Genomic DNA, 18,680 nt, shown 5'->3' on the forward strand with positions numbered 1-18,680 from the left:
TTTAATCATATATGTTTGTGACCAGTCATTTTGGTAGATGAGACCCTTATTCCTCAGCTGTGATTGTGTAGAGCCCTTTGAAGCTGCACTGAAAGCAATTTGGACCTTCAACTAGTTGGCTCCCATTGAAGTCTACTACATGGAGAAAAATCAATCAACCTGCAATGTTTTCCTCAAAAAAACGTAACTTCTCTGCAACTAAAGAAAGGAAGACATGCGCATCTTGGATGACATAGGGGTGAGTAAATCATCAGGAAATTTTAATTCTGGAGGTGTGCTAATCATTTAAGTGCACATTGCTTTGGGCCTAACCGCATTTAAACTGTGGTAAAATCACTTTAACGCACAGCTTCTCGTCGCTTATTGTTTTATTAAACACTCACACTTCTCTTTTATTATTCATCAACTCTCCCTCTGAGATGGCAAACAGGGCTTGCTTTTAAGTAGGTGTTTTACCCACAATGCCTCTGCTGATGTGCATCTCACAGCAAGTATCCCCTAGAGATTTTTGACATTAAAAAATCTTTTTTCATGGTGCATTTTAAACTCCTTGTTCTCACCTTGAATGAGACTGCTGAAAACTAAAGTATTTGACCCCAATCTTGTGAATGGAGTTGCTCATTCAGTCTATGTTGGTCTCATTGATCTCCAACTGCTCATTTCTGCCACATCAGCTGTTCTGCCAGCAGCCAGCAGGGGACACTGCAGCCTTGTGAATTCAGAAATTTGAACAGAGCACTTTGTGCCACTGTCCACTGCTGAGATTTGATTTTCAAATATGATGACACATCCTGAACAGAGGCACATAGGAGATGGATGTACAGCATTACCTTTCTCTGACCCTCAGATCTTTTTCTTAAATTTTAGTCAGTGAGCTTCAATTTTGTCTCAGAGGCTAATCTTCACAATTTTTGTCAACAAGCCAAAACATGTATGGCAGCATTATTGAAATGACTGGGGTCAGCGTGTTTTTTTTTTTTTTTTTGATTCCATTTAAAAATGGTAATATTTGTATCCAATTAAAAAAATAAAAATAAAATAAAATAAATAAATAATTAATTCCTGACCCCCCTTTAAAAAAAAAAAAAAACAAAAAAAAAAACTGTTGTGCAAACAAAACAAAGGTGTTTTTTTAATTATTACATTTTATTATATCATTTCCTTTTATTAATATTTTAGTCATTGCACTTCAGTATCGCAAATTATTATCTGTAGTGTCTCAGAGGACAGTTCTTACAATTTGAAATTATATTTTAACGTAAATAAGACAAAACATGTATAGCAGCATGACTGAAATGTCAGCATGATCTGGCCTTTTATATGCATTTATGGAAATCTGTTTTCAGAACAGATTTATTTTATTTTATTTATTGTTGTATTAAAAAAATTTAATAATAAATGTAATTTTAATGTCATGATGTGATTATGATTTGATTATAAACAAAAACATTTATTTTTTTTATTATGCAAGTTATTATTAAAAGGTTAAAAACTAAAATAAATAGTGAAATTTAATGCATTAAAAAGTTAAATAAAATTAAAAGTAAATCAAATGAAATAAAAAAATAAAATTAGTACAGAATGAGTTTTTTTTATTTCTGTTTTCATCAGTGAACTTTAATATTTTTTTTTATAATTTATGGTCTCAGAGTGCATTTTATTATATTAAAAAATATATAATAACATAAAAAAAACAATGTATAGCAGCGTGATTGAAATGTTAGCATGATTTGGCCATTTATATGCATGTATGCAAAACCTTTGTGCATTAAAAACAGATTTAATAATTAAATATTTATTTTAAATATTAAATAAAAAATGTTAAAATGCATTTATTTATTTTAAAAAATATGTATTTAAAAAAAAAAAAGTTAAAAAGTTAAGCTTGAATTTCTCAGATGGTTATATGTGTGGGCCTGGCCATGATTAATTACATTCATTTATTTTTTTAATAATTATTTTTTTAATATATAGAATTAATGCACTAAATTAACACTTTAAGTTGACAGCTCATAACTCATACAAATATTAAAATCTTGTCGTCTGTCTTTCAGTATAAGAGCGCAGGAGTGATTGAGCTGGAGGCCTGCATTAAGGCTGTCAGAGTGTTGGCTATTCAGAAACGAGCCATGGAGGCATCAGAGTTCCTGCAGAATGCTGTTTACATCAATCTAGGCCAGGTGAGCGCTTGCAACAAGTCAGTTTTCAAAGCTTCTGAATTAGGAATAGTCTTTGAACATTTGTCTATGTATTCAGCTGTCAGAAGAGGAGAAGATACAGCGTTACAGTGTGCTCTCAGAACTGTACGAGCTCATCGGCTTCCACCGGAAATCAGCGTTCTTCAAACGTGTCGCAGCCATGCAGTGCGTGGCGCCCACCATCCCTGAGCCGGGCTGGAAGGCCTGTTACAAACTCCTGCTGGAGACCCTGCCGGGATACAGCCTCTCTCTAGACCCCAAAGACTTCAGCAAAGGTAACACAAGATTACACAAGGCTGTTAAGCCACAATAATCTATCACTATCAGGCATTTAAAAACCCACTGGTCGACCAGTAGTCAAGAGGCATAAATAAGTTTGAGTATCTGTTTTGCTTGGTTGAAAGGCATTATCCACTGCCATGTCCTCCGGTCTATTTAGGGCAGACTCCTGTTGACAATAAAGAAAGAAGTAATGTGCATGTGAGTCTGGAATAGAAATGCGGTCTGCGTGCATTATGATGCAAGTGATGTACATGCCGATGTCTCGAGGTTTTTGAACCTGTTTAATGACATCATCCCTCCTCCCCTTCGTGTTTGCTCTTTTAATTAGGTTAATGCGGTTGTTTGTTTTAATAAATGCATGCTATTACTGTGTTTTATTTCATGGTTGTCCTCTCGACCCGTTTTACCCCAGTTAACTGGCGTCTTTCGCAATACAAGAGCAGAATATAAATAGTTTGAATTGCTCATTTTTCTTTAAATACCTCAGACTCATAAACAGGCTTTGGTTGATTTGTAATCTGCCCAGGCGGCATTGAGGTAACCTTGTCCCTCTTTGTATGCTTACAGAACAGCGTTGTGGGTTTTGAAGGGCTCTTCTCAGGGGTGATATATATTTCGTTTAGTCTTTGTGTTGGAAAACAGCGCAGAGAAGAGATCTGACCCTGAGCTGTGATGTCAGACTCTGAGGTGCATCACTTTAGGGTTCTTAACTATATTCTCTTTAATATGAAATCCTCTCAACCTTCTGCCCGACTCGCACACACGCTAGCACACATGCGTGGAATAATAAAGATGTTTAGCTTTAGATGCAGCCTGAGGGTCTGCCTATATCGTTCAGAATCCTATGAATTGAAAAAAGAAAATCTTAATATAAGAATATTCTTTAAAGGTGACATAAAACGCTATTTGCGACACATTGAACTGCCATAATGTGACACTTTCCATAGTGAATATTTTGTCTAATAGTGGCTAATATTTAAAACTATATAATAACATATAACTAATTATGTTGTTTTGGTGCAATATTATGCCTCAAATTGTGTGGTTTGTTGGGGAGAGGTTGTGGATGATAAAAAAAGAAAAAAGAATAGGCATTCAGTATGTCTAGAGACCAGAATATTACAGAAATAATTACTAACTACCTAGCAACCACCCAGAAACTGGCCACTGTATAGAAATGCTCTAAAATCTTTTTAGAAGGGCTTGGAAACCACCCAAAAACCCCTGGCAACTGTATAGCACTGTTCTAAAAACATTTAGAGCACCTTAGCAAGTGTGTGGCAACATCTTGGGAACTACCAGAAACCATAACAACCACACAGCAATGCCCTGAAATACACCACCTTAACAAGTATATAGCAACACCTTGGCAACCACCAGAAACCCATAGCAACCATTTACAACACTTTAACAAGTGCATGGCAACACCTTGACAACACCTTGGTTAGAACACCTTAGTAAGTGCATAACAACACCTTGGCAACCACCAGAAACCCATAGTAACACTCTAAAAACCATTTACAGCACTTTAGAAAGTGCATGGCAACACCTTGGTTAGAACACCTTAGTAAGTACATAGCAACACCTTGGCAACCACCAGAAACCCATAGCAAAACTCTAAAAAACATTTACAGCACTTTAGAAAGTGCATGGCAACACCTTGACAACCACCCCTGACAATGGCATAGTAATGCTTTAAAAACAATTTATAACACCTTAGTAAGTGCATAGCAACACCTTGTCAACCACCAGAAACCCATATCAATGGCATAGTAATGCTTTAAAAATCATTTAGAACACCTTAGCAAGTGCATAGCAACACCTTGGTTAGAACAACTTAGTAAGTGCATAGCAACACCTTGGCAACAACCAGAAACCCATATCAACACTCTATAAACCATTTAAAACACCTTAGCAAGTGCATAGCAACTCCTTGGCAACCACCCTTGACAACAGCGTGGTAATGCTCTAAAAACTATTAAGAAAACCTTATCATACCTTATATACCTTGGCAACCACCAGAAACCCATAGCAACACTCTAAACACCATTTAGAATGCCTTAGCAAGTGCATGGCAACTCCTCGGCAACCACTATTGACAATGGTGTAGTAATGCTCTAAGAACCATTTAGAACACCTTAGCAAGTAAATAGCAACTCCTTGGCAACTACTCCTGACAACAGTGTAGTAGTGCTCTAAGAACCATTTAGAACATCTTATCATATAGCATAGCAAAACCTTGGCAACTATCCCTGACAATGGCATAGTAATGCTCTAAAAACTATTTAGAACACTTTGTCATATAGCATAGCAACATCTTGGCAACCATCAGAAACCCACAGCAACAATCTAAACACCATTTAGAATGCTTTAGCAAGTGCATGGCAACTCCTTGGCAACCACCTTTGACAGTGGTGTAGTAATGCTCTAAAAACCATTTATAACAGCTTAGTAAGTGCAAAACAACACCTCGGCAACCGCCAAAAACCCATAACAACACTCTTAAAACCATTTAGAACACTTTAGCAAGTGAATAGCAACTCCTCTGCAACCACCCATGACAACAGTGTAGTAATGCTCTAAGAACCATTTAAAACACCTTATCATATAGCATAGCAACACCTTGGCAACCATCCCTGACAACAGCATAGTAATGCTCTAAAAAACATTTAGAACACTTTAGTAAGTGCATAGCAACACCTTGGCAACCATCCCTGACAACAGCATAGTAATGCTCTAAAAACCATTTAGAACACTTTAGTAAGTTCATAGCAACACCTTGGCAACCATCCCTGACAATGGCACAGTAATGCTCTAAATCTATTTAGAACACTTTATCATATAGCATAGCAGCAACACCTTGGCAACCACCCACAGCATCCAGACATCATGACAGTGAGTTTTTCTCAGCTTTGGTTGGTCAGTCCACACATTTTTGATTCTGTCAGCAAAATCATTAATTCCAAGGCAGAAAAATGTTATTACATTTTGTTTAAATGTTGAATAATGTGCACTGATGAATCAGGCACTACAAGACAAACAGCATTTATTAAGAAAATAGAGTCTGTTTTGATTTCACATGGACGTCAAGTAAGATTTCTGAGTGGTGTGTCAATGCAGAGCCGTCTGTTCCCTTATTTAGGTATATTTATTATTTTTACATCTTCGTTCTATATTTATGCCTGGCAAAACAGCTGATGTCATGTGATTTTGATGCATTGAATCAGTGATGTCATTGAGAGCATGAGGTGACGGCCCCTGTGGGTGGGCCGTGGAGACCCCTCGCGTGTGTCCGCTGAAGCTGAAGGGTGACCCTGGCTTACTGAAGCTTTAAGTGAAAGAGAGAAGAGGGCTCGGGTCAATAGAGACACCATGGAGTGCAGAGAGAGAAGAGAAAATGGGTTTTTAATTGGCCTGGGAGTTCTCGAGCTCAGCTCTCTTTACGCACAGAGAGAGCGAATATATCATCAACCTCTGATTGATTGCGTTTAGCCCAACTATTGTGCACAGGGATTTAGAAAGTCCAGTAAAAACGCAAAGACTAAACACAGAACTGCAGCAGACCCTGGAGAACTGTAAAATGCTTCCTGGGGACTCACTTCTGTTCGCACCAGCCGTTATGATCCCTGAACTGCAGAGGGATGTATTATTTCTAGTTGAAGAGGGAGTGAAGTGGCTGTTTTTAATAAATAGCAGCTGAATGTGCAGCAGCTGTTGCAAATAGTCAAATTTTTATGGGGTGATGTGCTGTGAATGAATGTTAGGTACACAGAAAAATCGGCTTGCTTTTATTGGTCCAAGTAATGAACTGTAAAAAAAATGTTATATTTTGTACTACAATTTAATCTATTAAATGTTGCATATTTTATATTATTAATATATTGAATATATTAATTAAATATATTAATTGTACTAAATTAACTGTTATTAATATTAAACTAATTAACAATTAAGATCCTACTTCTATGTCAGGGTAACAGTAAGGTTTTACATGTTGCATTTTTTTATTTTTTTTTATTTTACAGAGGTTATTTCAAAAATCTGATAATGCCAGACATATTTTTTTTTATCTGTCTTATGTGCACAGATGATATTTACAGTCCGTGTCGTTGCCTGACATGTTTCTGATGCTGCTGATATGCTGTAGTATCTGCTAATGGGTGTCTGGATGCCAAATGTGTATGGAAATTATATGCAGATATCCATTTATATTTGCTTCCAGGAGAAGACGTGTGGGAAGTAAAGCTTGTGCATGTACATGTAACATTCCAACAACTGATATTTGGGCAGAATTTGTTGTTTGTAGAGTTTTATCATTTTTTTTTTTATTTTTTTTTTTTTAATAAAACAATGATTGCACCAGGGTCTCAAGACAGCATATATACAAAATTCACTAGCTAACGCTCCCTAAGCACAATTTGTGTATTTTTTTTTTTTTTTTTTTTATAATAAATAGTTATTTATAAATATATTTATATTTATTATTTATTTGTGGGGTTTTATGAAACTGAAAACATTGAATTCTGCTGTTTGTGTGCATGTACTTTTTAGACTGTGAGTTTTATGCATAACTCATGTGTTGGGAGTGTTTTGGGACAGACTTGGGACATACTACAACATAAATTTTGCATATTGATACCACGCTTCTTTGTTGCATACGGTTGAGCTTGCCAAATTTGTTATTCACTTTTAAATTCACACATTTGGGGGGAAAAAAAAAAAACATCATGGGAACTTTGACCATGCATTCCACATTTCTACAATCTCATGCTTTTCTGTAGTGCAAGGGATTGTGAGTAATATTTTATTTTATTTTATTTTATTTTATTTTTAATTACTCTGATGTGCAGGGCTCTACGCTTAATTTCTTTTTAGGAGCACATTCTAATCAATAATCAAAAAATCGGATAATAAATTAGCCTTCCCATTACGAGGTGATATTTGACTCCTTAAAGTGATTTCAGAAGTGTCGCTAACTTTATTAAAAGTATGTAATCTTTTATGACAACTTTTTTTTTTATTATATTTTTTAAGCTTTTTAAAATTTCTAATTAAAGCAGCGGAATAAGAACAAGTAGAATAAGAATAAGTTACCAATTAAATGTCAGTATTAACAAAATTAAATTAAATAAAAGTCACTAAGTTTCGTACCATTCCGATGAAGCTACGATTTTTTATTTTTTTTTATTTAAAAAATTCCGGTCAGAAGTGACCGAAGAACCCCAGAGGGTTAATATTAAATTCTTGTTTATTTAACTGTTGTATTAAATCAATATCTCATTTAAAAACTCCCTTAAAAATCATTAAAAGGGGTCACTCATCTTAGTTCATCGCTATCTTCAATTATAATCAACGAAGCTGTCTACACTGCACAGTGAATCTCTTATTAAAACTCTCTCTACACTTTGTTTATGAAAGGATTCGTGAGATATGTCTGTGATACGTTACTCAACGTTGCAAAAACACTTTTGAAGCTCCCCTCAGCGCAAAACAAATATGATGATCGGGTCAGTCGCACATGGTGCTCGTAAATATTTTTTTTATAGTCGCACGCAGTAGTTTTCAGTTGCAAATAGCGATGCATCTGCAGTTTTCTATGCACGGCAGCATAAAATTGCATGTTTATTTAAGCAAGTTGCGTCCAGTTCTTGGATATACGTAGAAATGTGCACTTTAATTGCATGTTTACCTAAATATGTCTTAAACATTTAGTGAACAAGGGGAAGTTAAGAATCATGATTGAATTTTTTTTTTTTTTTTTGAGCACATTGTGGGATATAGTGTCTACACTTCACATTTAAACATTTGCACTAGCTTATCTGTGAATCCTGCATGTAAACTTTTCAAAGCATTCTATTCCAGTTTTTTGGAGACTGTTGATTCCTGTTTCTTGATTTGAAAGCATCAGACAGAAGAAATGTTGCAGGTTTTGGTTCCTTTGGTTTGGTGTGCAGACAAACACTCTCTGCTGTAAAGCTTAGTGTGGGATTTGCATGATTTGAGAGTAAGGTGAGTGTGAAATAGAAGGTCATGTGAGCAGCAGAACTGTGTTGAGTGATAAATCCTCACAATCATTTCAGAGCTGCTGCTACATTCTTCAGGAGCAGCTTAACCTCACTCTCTCTCACTCTCTCACTGTCTCTCTCTCTCTCTCTCTCTCTCTCTCCTCTTCTGTGACAGTTGTGTGAGTTGCCTGATGGATGAGTTTTGTAACTCAGCTGTTGAATGATGTAATTTAGGGCTGTAAATTTTATGATGCCTTTCTGACAGTTTGAGCAGAAAAAGATGCTGTATGTACAAACAAAACTTGATTGAGTTTGACCTTCCCATTATATTTCATCAGTAAAAGGGGATGTAAAGAACAAGGTTTTGATGGGCAGTTGTTGTCAAGAAGTCTTAAAGGTACAGTAACAAAAACTGCCTAGAGAAATAGAAAACAGCTTTTTTATTAAAAAACAAAAAAACAACTTGATTAACAAACTTCAGGATGGTGAAAAAGAAAAACAGGCTTCAGGAGTGAAAAATACACTTGGGGGGGGGGGAATCAGAATACAGTCTGAAGGTGGAAACACAAAGGCTCACATGATGTAAATCCATCAAAAGTCTTGTTTTGTTTGTGTTGTAAATGCTTTCTCCTCCTTTCTGTTTGTAGGGACTCATCGTGGGTGGGCGGCAGTACAGTTACGGTTGCTTCATGAGCTGGTTTATGCATCTCGCCGTATGGGGAACCCAGGATTGTCTGTCAGACATCTCTCTTTTCTGCTACAGACCATGCTGGATTTCCTCTCTGATCAGGGTAAGATACAGGGCGCATCAAACTTCACACATTTAGTTTTGAAAACCACCTCTTGAATTTTATGGCTCTTTTTGGTAAGAATTTTTTGACCCATTTGTGACCCAGGACCACAAAACCAGTCATAAGGGTGAATTTTTCAAAAATTCATCATCTGAAAGCTGAATGAATAAACTTTCCATTGATGTATGGTTTGTGAGGATATGATGATATTTGGCTGAGATACAATTATGTACAATTAAATCTGGAACCTGAGGGTGCAAAAAATCAATTAATGAAAGCATTGAGAAAATCACCTTTAAAGTTGTCCAAAAGAAGTTCTTAGCAATGCATATTACTAATAAAAAATTCGATTTTGGTATATTTACAGTGGAACATGATTAGGATGCGTAATATCCTAATGATTTTTGGCATAAAAGAAAAATCTTGACCCATACAATGTATTGCTAATATTGCTACAAATATACCTGTGCTACTTATGACTGGTTTTGTGGTCCAGGGTCACATTTATGAACCTCTCTTTGGTTTCATAGGGTGCTTTTACACCTGGCACTTTGTTTCGGAACCTGGCGCATTTCCCCCCTTAGCTTGGTTCATTTGGGCATATGTGAACACGGCAATCGTGCTCAGATCCGCGCCAAAACAATCGGTCTGAGATCGAGAACTCTGGAGTGGTTCGGTTGTAGTGAGAAAGCAATCCGATCCAAAGGACCAATGTACCAGGCTATATCACATAGTATAATGGGTAATTACAGTTCTGTGAACAGCAGTAGCTGTGTTGTTTTGCTAATACCACTTAAAACCTGTGAATGTCTGTGTGTGGGCACATCTTTGCCATTCAAAATCAAAGCACGCCTTTTCATTTTATAATGGTGTCTTTTTACTCTCTTTGTAGTAGGTGTATTTTAAAAATGTTTTCCAGATGAATCTTGGACTCCTGCTCAAAATTATAAATTAATATAACGATAGCTACAAAAAATGCAACAATAAGCCCACAAAGTTGTTGTTGTTCCATCCTGACGGATGACAGCTGAGTGGAATCCCGGAAAATAAACCGTGACTTGTATTAACACATTTGGTCAGTTTAGAAACTTGCTGTGTGAAAGCGAACCGCACCAAGAATAAAAAGCAACACTGTAATAATTTTAATCCCTGTTTTGGAACAAAGCAATCGATCTACAGGTGTGAAAGGACCCTTAAAGGAACAGTTCATCCAAAAAAAAAAAAAAAAATTTGCTAAAAATACGCTCACCCTCAGGCCATCCAAGATATAGTTCAGTTTGTTTCTTCATCAGAAGAGATTTGGAGAAATAGCGTTACATCAGTTGCTCACCAATGGATCCTCTGCAGTGAATGGGTGCCGTCAGAATGAAAGTCCAAACAGCTGATAAAAACATTACAGTAATCCACACCACTCTAGTGCATCAATTAACATTTTGTTTAGTAAAAAGCTGTGTGTTTGTAACAAACAAACACATCATTAACAGGTTATATAAATCAAATAAATATAAATCCTCTATCCATAATATTGCTTTGTCCAGTTTGTCTGAATTAGGAGAGAAGTATGCACAGATCAAGCAACTTTTATAAGAGAAAACCATCTAAAACAGATCTAAATAAATGTGTCAGTTGATTTTGATGTGCAAAGACAACAGGGGACGGCCTTTTTCACTGGAGGAAGCGTTTTACGGACTATTGGCCAGAAGTGATGGTTTAAAGTTTAAATGCCTCAGTAATGGATTTTTTTCCTAAGAAAAATGCATCTTTTCGCTTTACAAGACATTAGTTGATGGACTGGAGTGGTGTGGACTGGATTTCTTGTGGGTTATTGTGATGTTTTAATCAGCTGTTTGGACTCTCATTCTAATGGCACCCATTCACTGCAGAGGATCTATTGATCAGCAAGTGATGTAATGCTACATTTCTCCAAATCTGTTCTGATGAAGAAACAAACTCATCTGCATCTTGGATGGCCTGAGGTTGAGATTTTTCAGCAATTTTGAATTTTTGGGTGAACTATTCCTAAGTCGGTTTTACTATCTTTTAGGATTTTGGAAAAGTAGCCCTTAAACGTATCATGAACAAATGCTCAAACAGGCAAGAACAAACACTCATAGTAGATGCTGTCAGCTCGTTTAGACACCCATCATGTACCCAGAGAGATTCAGACAGACAGTAGTCATCTAACAGACGATGAAGAGATGCAAAGAAAGAGACAGTGAGGATAAAATGATGACTATAGTGCGTTTATACGTTTTGCTGCGGTGAGGACTTATTGTATTTTCAGGACTGCATTTTATAGAATCGTCATATTATACTTTCAGTCATACTCAGTCATATATAATTATATATAATTATAATTAAATAAACTAATAAAAACAGTGTGTATTTTAAATATTAAAATATTTATTTGACGTGTAATGAAGATGTTCACTGTTTTAGGAACTGTATTGAGTTCAAATCATTTTTATAAATCTTTTTAGCATTTTGACCCACAATGTTTAAAACAAAAGCTAGACTTGACTTAAAAGCCGAACTACTGAAAATATGTGGTTAGTAGTTTCACTACTTTTAGTCCCTGTCATTTAAGCATGTATACGGTTATTTGTGTTTGCATATGGCTCTGTGTGGTGTGTTACCTGGATTTTCCTGAAAGCCTCCATGTCTTTGAAAAGAGATTGATGTTGTTTTTTTTGTTGCTCAGCCATGGTCCACTTCACAGCATCCTGTCCCCACAGAGGTGTGCTGTAATCCTGTCTGCCTCACACACACACAAACACACACATGCGGTCGTCGGTCGGGCCTGCAGCTCTTGGGTATTGAGCTCTGTCAAGCTTATCATTTCCTACCAGACAGAACAAATCCAGAGTTCCCTCGGCTGAGCTCAGGGATTGGTCGAATGCTGTTTTCAACACAGTGTCAGAGTAACAATGGCTCCCTGTGTTCTGATAAAACCCATTTCTGCACTCCTCTCTCCTCTGAGAGCCAAACGAATCACTATTATTTTGTCTAACGAGTTAGAGATCTGTTTTCAGTCATTTAAATGGAATTTCAGGCCTTCTTTTGGAGTTTAAACAGAAGCATGAATGCTTCATGTTGAAGCTAAAGTCACATGTTTGACAAACAAGCATGAGATGTCTCATATGTTGTAATCTGGCATTATAATGACTTGCCAGATAATGAATTTGATGAACCCGAGATATCTTCTTCAGGGCGTAACAGGAAAATAAAGTCTGACATTTTTTCACGGAACTTTGCAAAAGCAGCACTTTACAAAGCTGAGGGAAAACTGCATGTAATCACAACCACAATGGATTTATCTGTTTTTGCAAATAAACTCTTCAATTGCATACTGGCTTCGTTATAAGCTGTGTATTAATACACGTTGTATTTATTTTTATAATGAATAGATAAATAAAATATACATTTATAATTAATATATGGGCCATGCTACGGAATTGGTCCAAAGTCACAGTTGGAAAAAGTCTTTTTCCAAAAAAATTGTATGTATGCAAATTGTATAATATCCAAGGTACACATCTAGTAATTGTGCAGTTAATTCTCATATTGTATTTTCAGAAAGTTTTGGAATGGTTTTCCTCTCTCCAAATTTGCCACTACCGAAACACAGTAATGTATAATTTAATTAGAAGGATTATACTGACCTATTAACATTTTGCTTACATCTACATTATAAACAAATATTATAAAAATATATAAAATATATATTTTATTTAAAGAAAATGTAATGAGTTAAATCAATAACAATTACATTTTTAACAATATCTCAAGTGGTAATTTTTGAGATTTGTTGTATTTTGAATCCAGTTTTTCATTGTAAAAGGCAAAAAATTGATCATTCTGATTTTAAAGTTAAGAATTCAGTAGTTTGAATATCATCTCATCTTAGTTGATAATTGACCACCATATGCATGGATTACTTCCTTGTTTTAGACAAGCCAGCTCAGTAATTTCTGGTCAACTGTGCTATGCTATAAGACGAGTGTCCTTTGCTCATTTTCTCTACGTAATCCATTCACAATTTAAAGAAAAAAAGGTTTATCTAAGAGGACCAAACGTCCATGTATACCGTTTCATGAATGACAAACGAGAGTGTAAAAAATTATGCGAGTAAATCCGCTAAATAGACCGCGAGTATTTGCTATGATTGACGGTAATAACCGAACAAAACATCTGACAAGCTAATGTCAAAAATAGAGCTGTGCATTAAATGATTCAGACTAAAGAGTCTGAATCTTTAGAGTCAGAGTAACAAAATTACAGCAGTAACAAGTTTGTTTTGGTTGAATATAGGCTATTTAATAGCTTTTACAAGAAAAACTTAAACTAAAAAGATGTAGTTAAATTAAATCTAAAATATTTCAAATTCATATTGAATGCATTATTTAATTCTTACAGCATTAATATTTAATTTATTTAATTTGTAGTGAACTATATATAAGTATTTAAATAGTTCTCCCTTATAGGCTTATTTATTTATTTATTTATTTTAATGACTTTCTGCACTTGCTATACTATATACTTCACTGCAGTAAAAGTACTAAAATTTGTTATACTAGTAATTTTATAATAAATCGAAAACAAGATTTGAAAAAACTAGGGAATCGAAATGGCAGCTGCAGCCAATGAGTAATTCTCTGCTGCCATCTTCTAATTTAATGTCATTTTCATCTTAAAAAGTCATTGTTTTCTGTGAAAAGACATTTTTTTCATGTCGTGTTTATGAATGAAAAGCGAATCTTTGAAGTGAATTTTACTGCACAGCTGTAGAGTTGAAAAATAATAAAGGCTTTAAAATACTACTACACGATTTTAAAAATGTGTTCATGACTATGAAGGCAAGTTATTGATTGTCAAGAATACTATTAAGATGTCGTTGAAGAGACGCATCTCTAGCTTGCTAACATTAGATTGAACAGTTATGACCGTGTTTAGCTGTCAGCATTTAAATGCACAGTTATGTGTCTAGGTACTCTCCAAGCTTCCTTTTAAGCTATATGTTGTTAAATAATATGAAACTGAATGTTCATGTCGCTATCATTATTTATGATGTTGCAATTATATTATTTCTCAGTTTCTGATAAGAACGAGGCAGAAGAGGAGTCTCAAGAGTCTCCACCTATATATATAACACATAAAATGAGCTACACAAGAAAATTTACAAGCTGGCTTATCATTATACGGAAGTTCTAAAGAACACCCCGGTCCTATGGTCATAGTATTTTGTGACGAAATGTCCCGCGTTTCAGTAGTGACTGGACATTTTCGGAAGTGATGGTACCGTTTTGGTAGCGACCACATCACATTACGGAATTTTAACTTGCATACTAAAACTCCCAAAAAAAAACAAAGGTGTAACTACTGAAACTCCACCAAATGTTTCGTTAGTGACAATTTTAGATACTTCTGAACCTAGTTAAAAGATGTTAATCAGCAAATTTGCCGTTTATTGTTGTAAATTAATGATTCCACGTTGTTTTACCTCTGCAAGTCCAGAGGCTTTAGGAATACCACTCACTCTGGTTTACAGCAGCTCAACCAAATTATTAATAAGAACTGCTCTAGAATAGCGATTTGTCCTTAATTCGGACATCACTTTCACAGTGTTGGCTTTGCAGAAGTTCCCCGTGTTCATTTGAATTGCAGTCACCATCCTGCTGTTGACATGATTGATCTTTGATTGAGGCGAGCTGCTCAGTCCACCTGAATTAAAACTGTGTGCCATCTAAGAGCTAAAGTGAGGAGCGACAGTTTCAGTCTGCCTCCTGCCGCTTCTCTTGATTTTTATCGCTGAAAGCATCTGTGCAAATGCAAAAGAACAGACAGTACAGTCAGATCGCAGTCCGCCCCGTTATACTCTACTGTATAATGACTAATGATTTCCTGTTAGCAGCAGTTGTTAGAAACGCCTTCAACACAAAGGCACTTTACAGAACGTAGGCGTCTGATTTAAACGCATCTGCTTGACACTGATCAGTGTCAATCTGGACTCTTGATGGGATAACAGAGCAGGAGATTTGGAGGGTTTCTTTTAAGTTAGCACATGAGGGGGTACCGTCTTTTTCAAGTCCTGACAGAATGATATTAGAAGAAAAGATGGGGATGTTTTATTCAAGGCAGAGCTTTGTAGTGAACAATTGCTCTGCCTACAGATAACAGGTGGATGCTCGTGTTATGATGTAATTAATGCAGACAGAGAGAGAAAGAGGTGGAGAAACGTATTTGCAGATTTGCAGATACACGCTTCTAGAATCTAGATGGAAGAGAAAACGATGGGAGAGATGAGGTTATAGATGGGGTAGAAAGAAGTATTTATTTTATTGCATTTGTATTTTTTATTTTATTTTAAATTAATTAATTCTTTTAATTTAATTTAATTTAATTATTCCAATAAGAGTTGTCTATGCTATTTCTGAATTATTACAGACTCTCGAATAAAGTACAAAATAAGACTGCAAGAGACCTAATTAAATATTATGTCAGCTGTTGTATCATGCAGCAGAGACTAGCTAGTGAGGATCTGATTGTTGATTTGTTTGATATTTTTCTATTCAGCAGCTTTGACCGATACACATTACATTTTTGATCATTTAAATTGGGTAGAAATAAAAAAAAAAAAAAATAATAATATATACATACAGTGCTGCATGAAAGTTTGTGAACCCTTTAGAATTTTCTATATTTCTGCATAAATATGACCAAAAAGTTCATCAGATTTTCACACACGTTTTGAAAATTGACAAAGAGAACCTGATCAAACAATTGAGATGAAAATATATACTTTGTCATTTATTTATTATGAAAGATTGTCCAGCATTAAATATTTGTGAGTTGCAAAAGTATGTGAATCTCTAAGATTAGGAGTTAATTTGCAGGTGAAATTTAATTTGTATTTGAAGTATTTGTATGTTCAGAAGTGTTTTCGGTCAATAGGACAATTAGGTGTCAGTTTATGCCCTGTTTATTTAAAGAACAGGGATCTGTTAAAGTCTTATCATGTTTGTGAAAGTGAATCATGGCACAAAGGAGATCTCTGAGGACCTCAGAAAAAGAGTTGTTTTTGTGCTCTTCAGGCTGGAAAAGGTTACAAAACCATCTCTAAAGAGTTTGCACTTCACAAATCCACAGTCAGACAGATTGTGTACAAATGGAGAAAACTGATCAACAAAGATCACTCCTAAGCAAGATGTGTAATAGTTTCTGAGGGTTCAAAGAAGCCCAGGTTAACGTTGAAGTTCATGAGTCCATCATCAGGAGAACAATGAACAACCATGGTGTGCATGGCAGGGTTGCAAGGAAAAAGCCACAACTCTCCAAAAAACCCTGCTGCCTGACTGCAGTTTGATAATGATCATGTGGACAAGTCAGAAGGCTACTGGAGAAATGATTTGTGGACGGATGAGACCAAAATATCGTTTTTGGTTTAAATAAAAAGTGTTAGGTTTGGAGAAAGAAAAACACTGCATTCCAGCATAAGAAGAACCTTATCCCATCTGTGAAACGTGGTGGTAGTATCATGTTTTGGGCCTGTTTTGCTGCATCTGGGCCAGGACGAATTGCAATCATTGATGGAACAATAAATTCTGAATTATACCAGCAAATTCTAAAGGAAAATGTCAGGACATGTCCATGAACTAAAATCTAAAGAGAAAGTGGGTCATGCAGCAAGACAACAACCCCAAGCGCACAAGTCATTCTGCCAAAAAATGGTTAAACAAGAACAAAGGTAATGCTTGGAACGGCAGAGTCAAAGTCTGGACCTCAATCCAATTAAAATGTTGTGGAAGCAACATTAGGAGGAAACCCACCAACATCACAGGGTTCAAGTGTTTCTGTACTAAAGAATGGGCTAAAATTCCTACAAGTCATTGTGCAGGACTGATCAGCAGTTACAAAAATGTTACCTGCAACAGATACTGAAAGCCAAGATTCACATACTTTTGCACCTCGCAAATATTTAACACTGGATCATTTTTCTCAATAACTGAATGGCAAAGTATATATTTCTGTCTTGTTTGTTTGATTGGATTCTCTTTGTCACACTTTAATGTGTGAAAATCTCATGATGTTTTGTGTTATATTTATGCAGAAATATAGAAAATTCTAAAGGGTTCGCAAACTTTCAAGCAGCACTGTGTGTGTATATATTTAAAAAACAAAACAAAAAACAATATATATATATTTACTTACTGTAAGTGAAGTGACGTTGATTTTAGTTCTATTTATTTATTTATTTATTTCACACTACTATTCAGAAGCATAAATAAATAAATTAACACTTATTCAACGAGGATGCATTAAATTGTTTAGAAATTTTATAATGTTGCAAAATATCTATTTCAAATAAATGATACGAGTTGAATATTTCTATTCAATCTGGAAAAAAAAAATCAAAAAAGTATCACAGTTTTCAAAAAAATAAATGAATGAAGAACAGCACAACTGTTTTCAACATTGTTAATAATAAATGTTCTTGAGCAGCACATCAGCATATTAGAATGATTTTTGAAGGATCAATGTGAGTAATGATGCTGAAAATTTAGCTTTACCTCACAGAAATAAATTACATTTTAAAATATATTAAAACAGAAAATAGTGCTTTTAAATTGCAATAATATTCTATATTATGGCTGTTTTACTGTGATCAAATTGAACAAATGCACACAACCTTTGTGAACAAGAGAGACTTATTTAAAAACATTTTAAAAATCATACATCGGCCACAAACTTTTGAACGATGGTGTACCTAATAGCTATGACTACAAAAATATTAATAATACTATAATTATTTAAAAAATGTCCTTTTTTCTGAACGTTGCCTATGAAGTTTCAAAATCAATGAAACTTAGAGGCATAAAGTCTACTATAGCAAAAGAACCAGGGAAAGGTGAAAGACGTTGGTCAAGCAAATCAGACTATGAGTGACTTTCTTAATAAAGGTTTCTGTTATTGTGAACGAAACGGTAGGATATGTTATGCTAAAGAAGAGTGTTTGTTTTCAGTATCTTTAATGGACTTTTCTGCTGATGTAACCAAGTGAGTGCAGGGGACAAGAAAGATGTCACAGCCTGTCTTCACTGTCCAATCAAATTCCAATTGATAAGTCCTGTGCTACTTTGTTCCCCTCCTGAGTATTTGTTTTCAGTCAGAAATATGTGGCGTTACTCAAGTTGAATGTGTTGCGAATGCAGTTTCAAGTTGTTTTTAAGAACAAAATGTCCTTTACCTCGCTGTACAACATTTTCGCCAACTTTAGAAGTTTATTTGACAGAAATGATGGTTACGAGGCTGAAAGCGTGTAGCAGAACAGACTGAGAGAGACGGTGAAGAAAAGAAAGTGATGTTGTCGGCTAATTAGTATTTTGTCAAGTTTCATTTGCCAGAGC

General features: G+C 35.3%; 1 protein-coding gene across 2 annotated transcripts in view; it reads left to right on the forward strand.

The window, feature by feature from the left end:
* Positions 1 to 18,680, forward strand: part of trappc9 (trafficking protein particle complex subunit 9) — a 275,482-nt gene that overhangs the window by 14,197 nt on the left and 242,605 nt on the right. For both annotated transcript variants that reach the window (XM_051136711.1, XM_051136712.1), the window contains 3 exons: positions 2,055 to 2,180; positions 2,257 to 2,473; positions 9,133 to 9,276. In XM_051136711.1, the coding sequence (XP_050992668.1) occupies positions 2,055 to 2,180; positions 2,257 to 2,473; positions 9,133 to 9,276 (487 nt within the window). The remainder of the gene's footprint in view (positions 1 to 2,054; positions 2,181 to 2,256; positions 2,474 to 9,132; positions 9,277 to 18,680) is intronic.

Source organism: Labeo rohita, chromosome 19, assembly GCF_022985175.1.
Source record: "Labeo rohita strain BAU-BD-2019 chromosome 19, IGBB_LRoh.1.0, whole genome shotgun sequence".
Taxonomy (NCBI): Eukaryota; Metazoa; Chordata; class Actinopteri; order Cypriniformes; family Cyprinidae; genus Labeo; species Labeo rohita.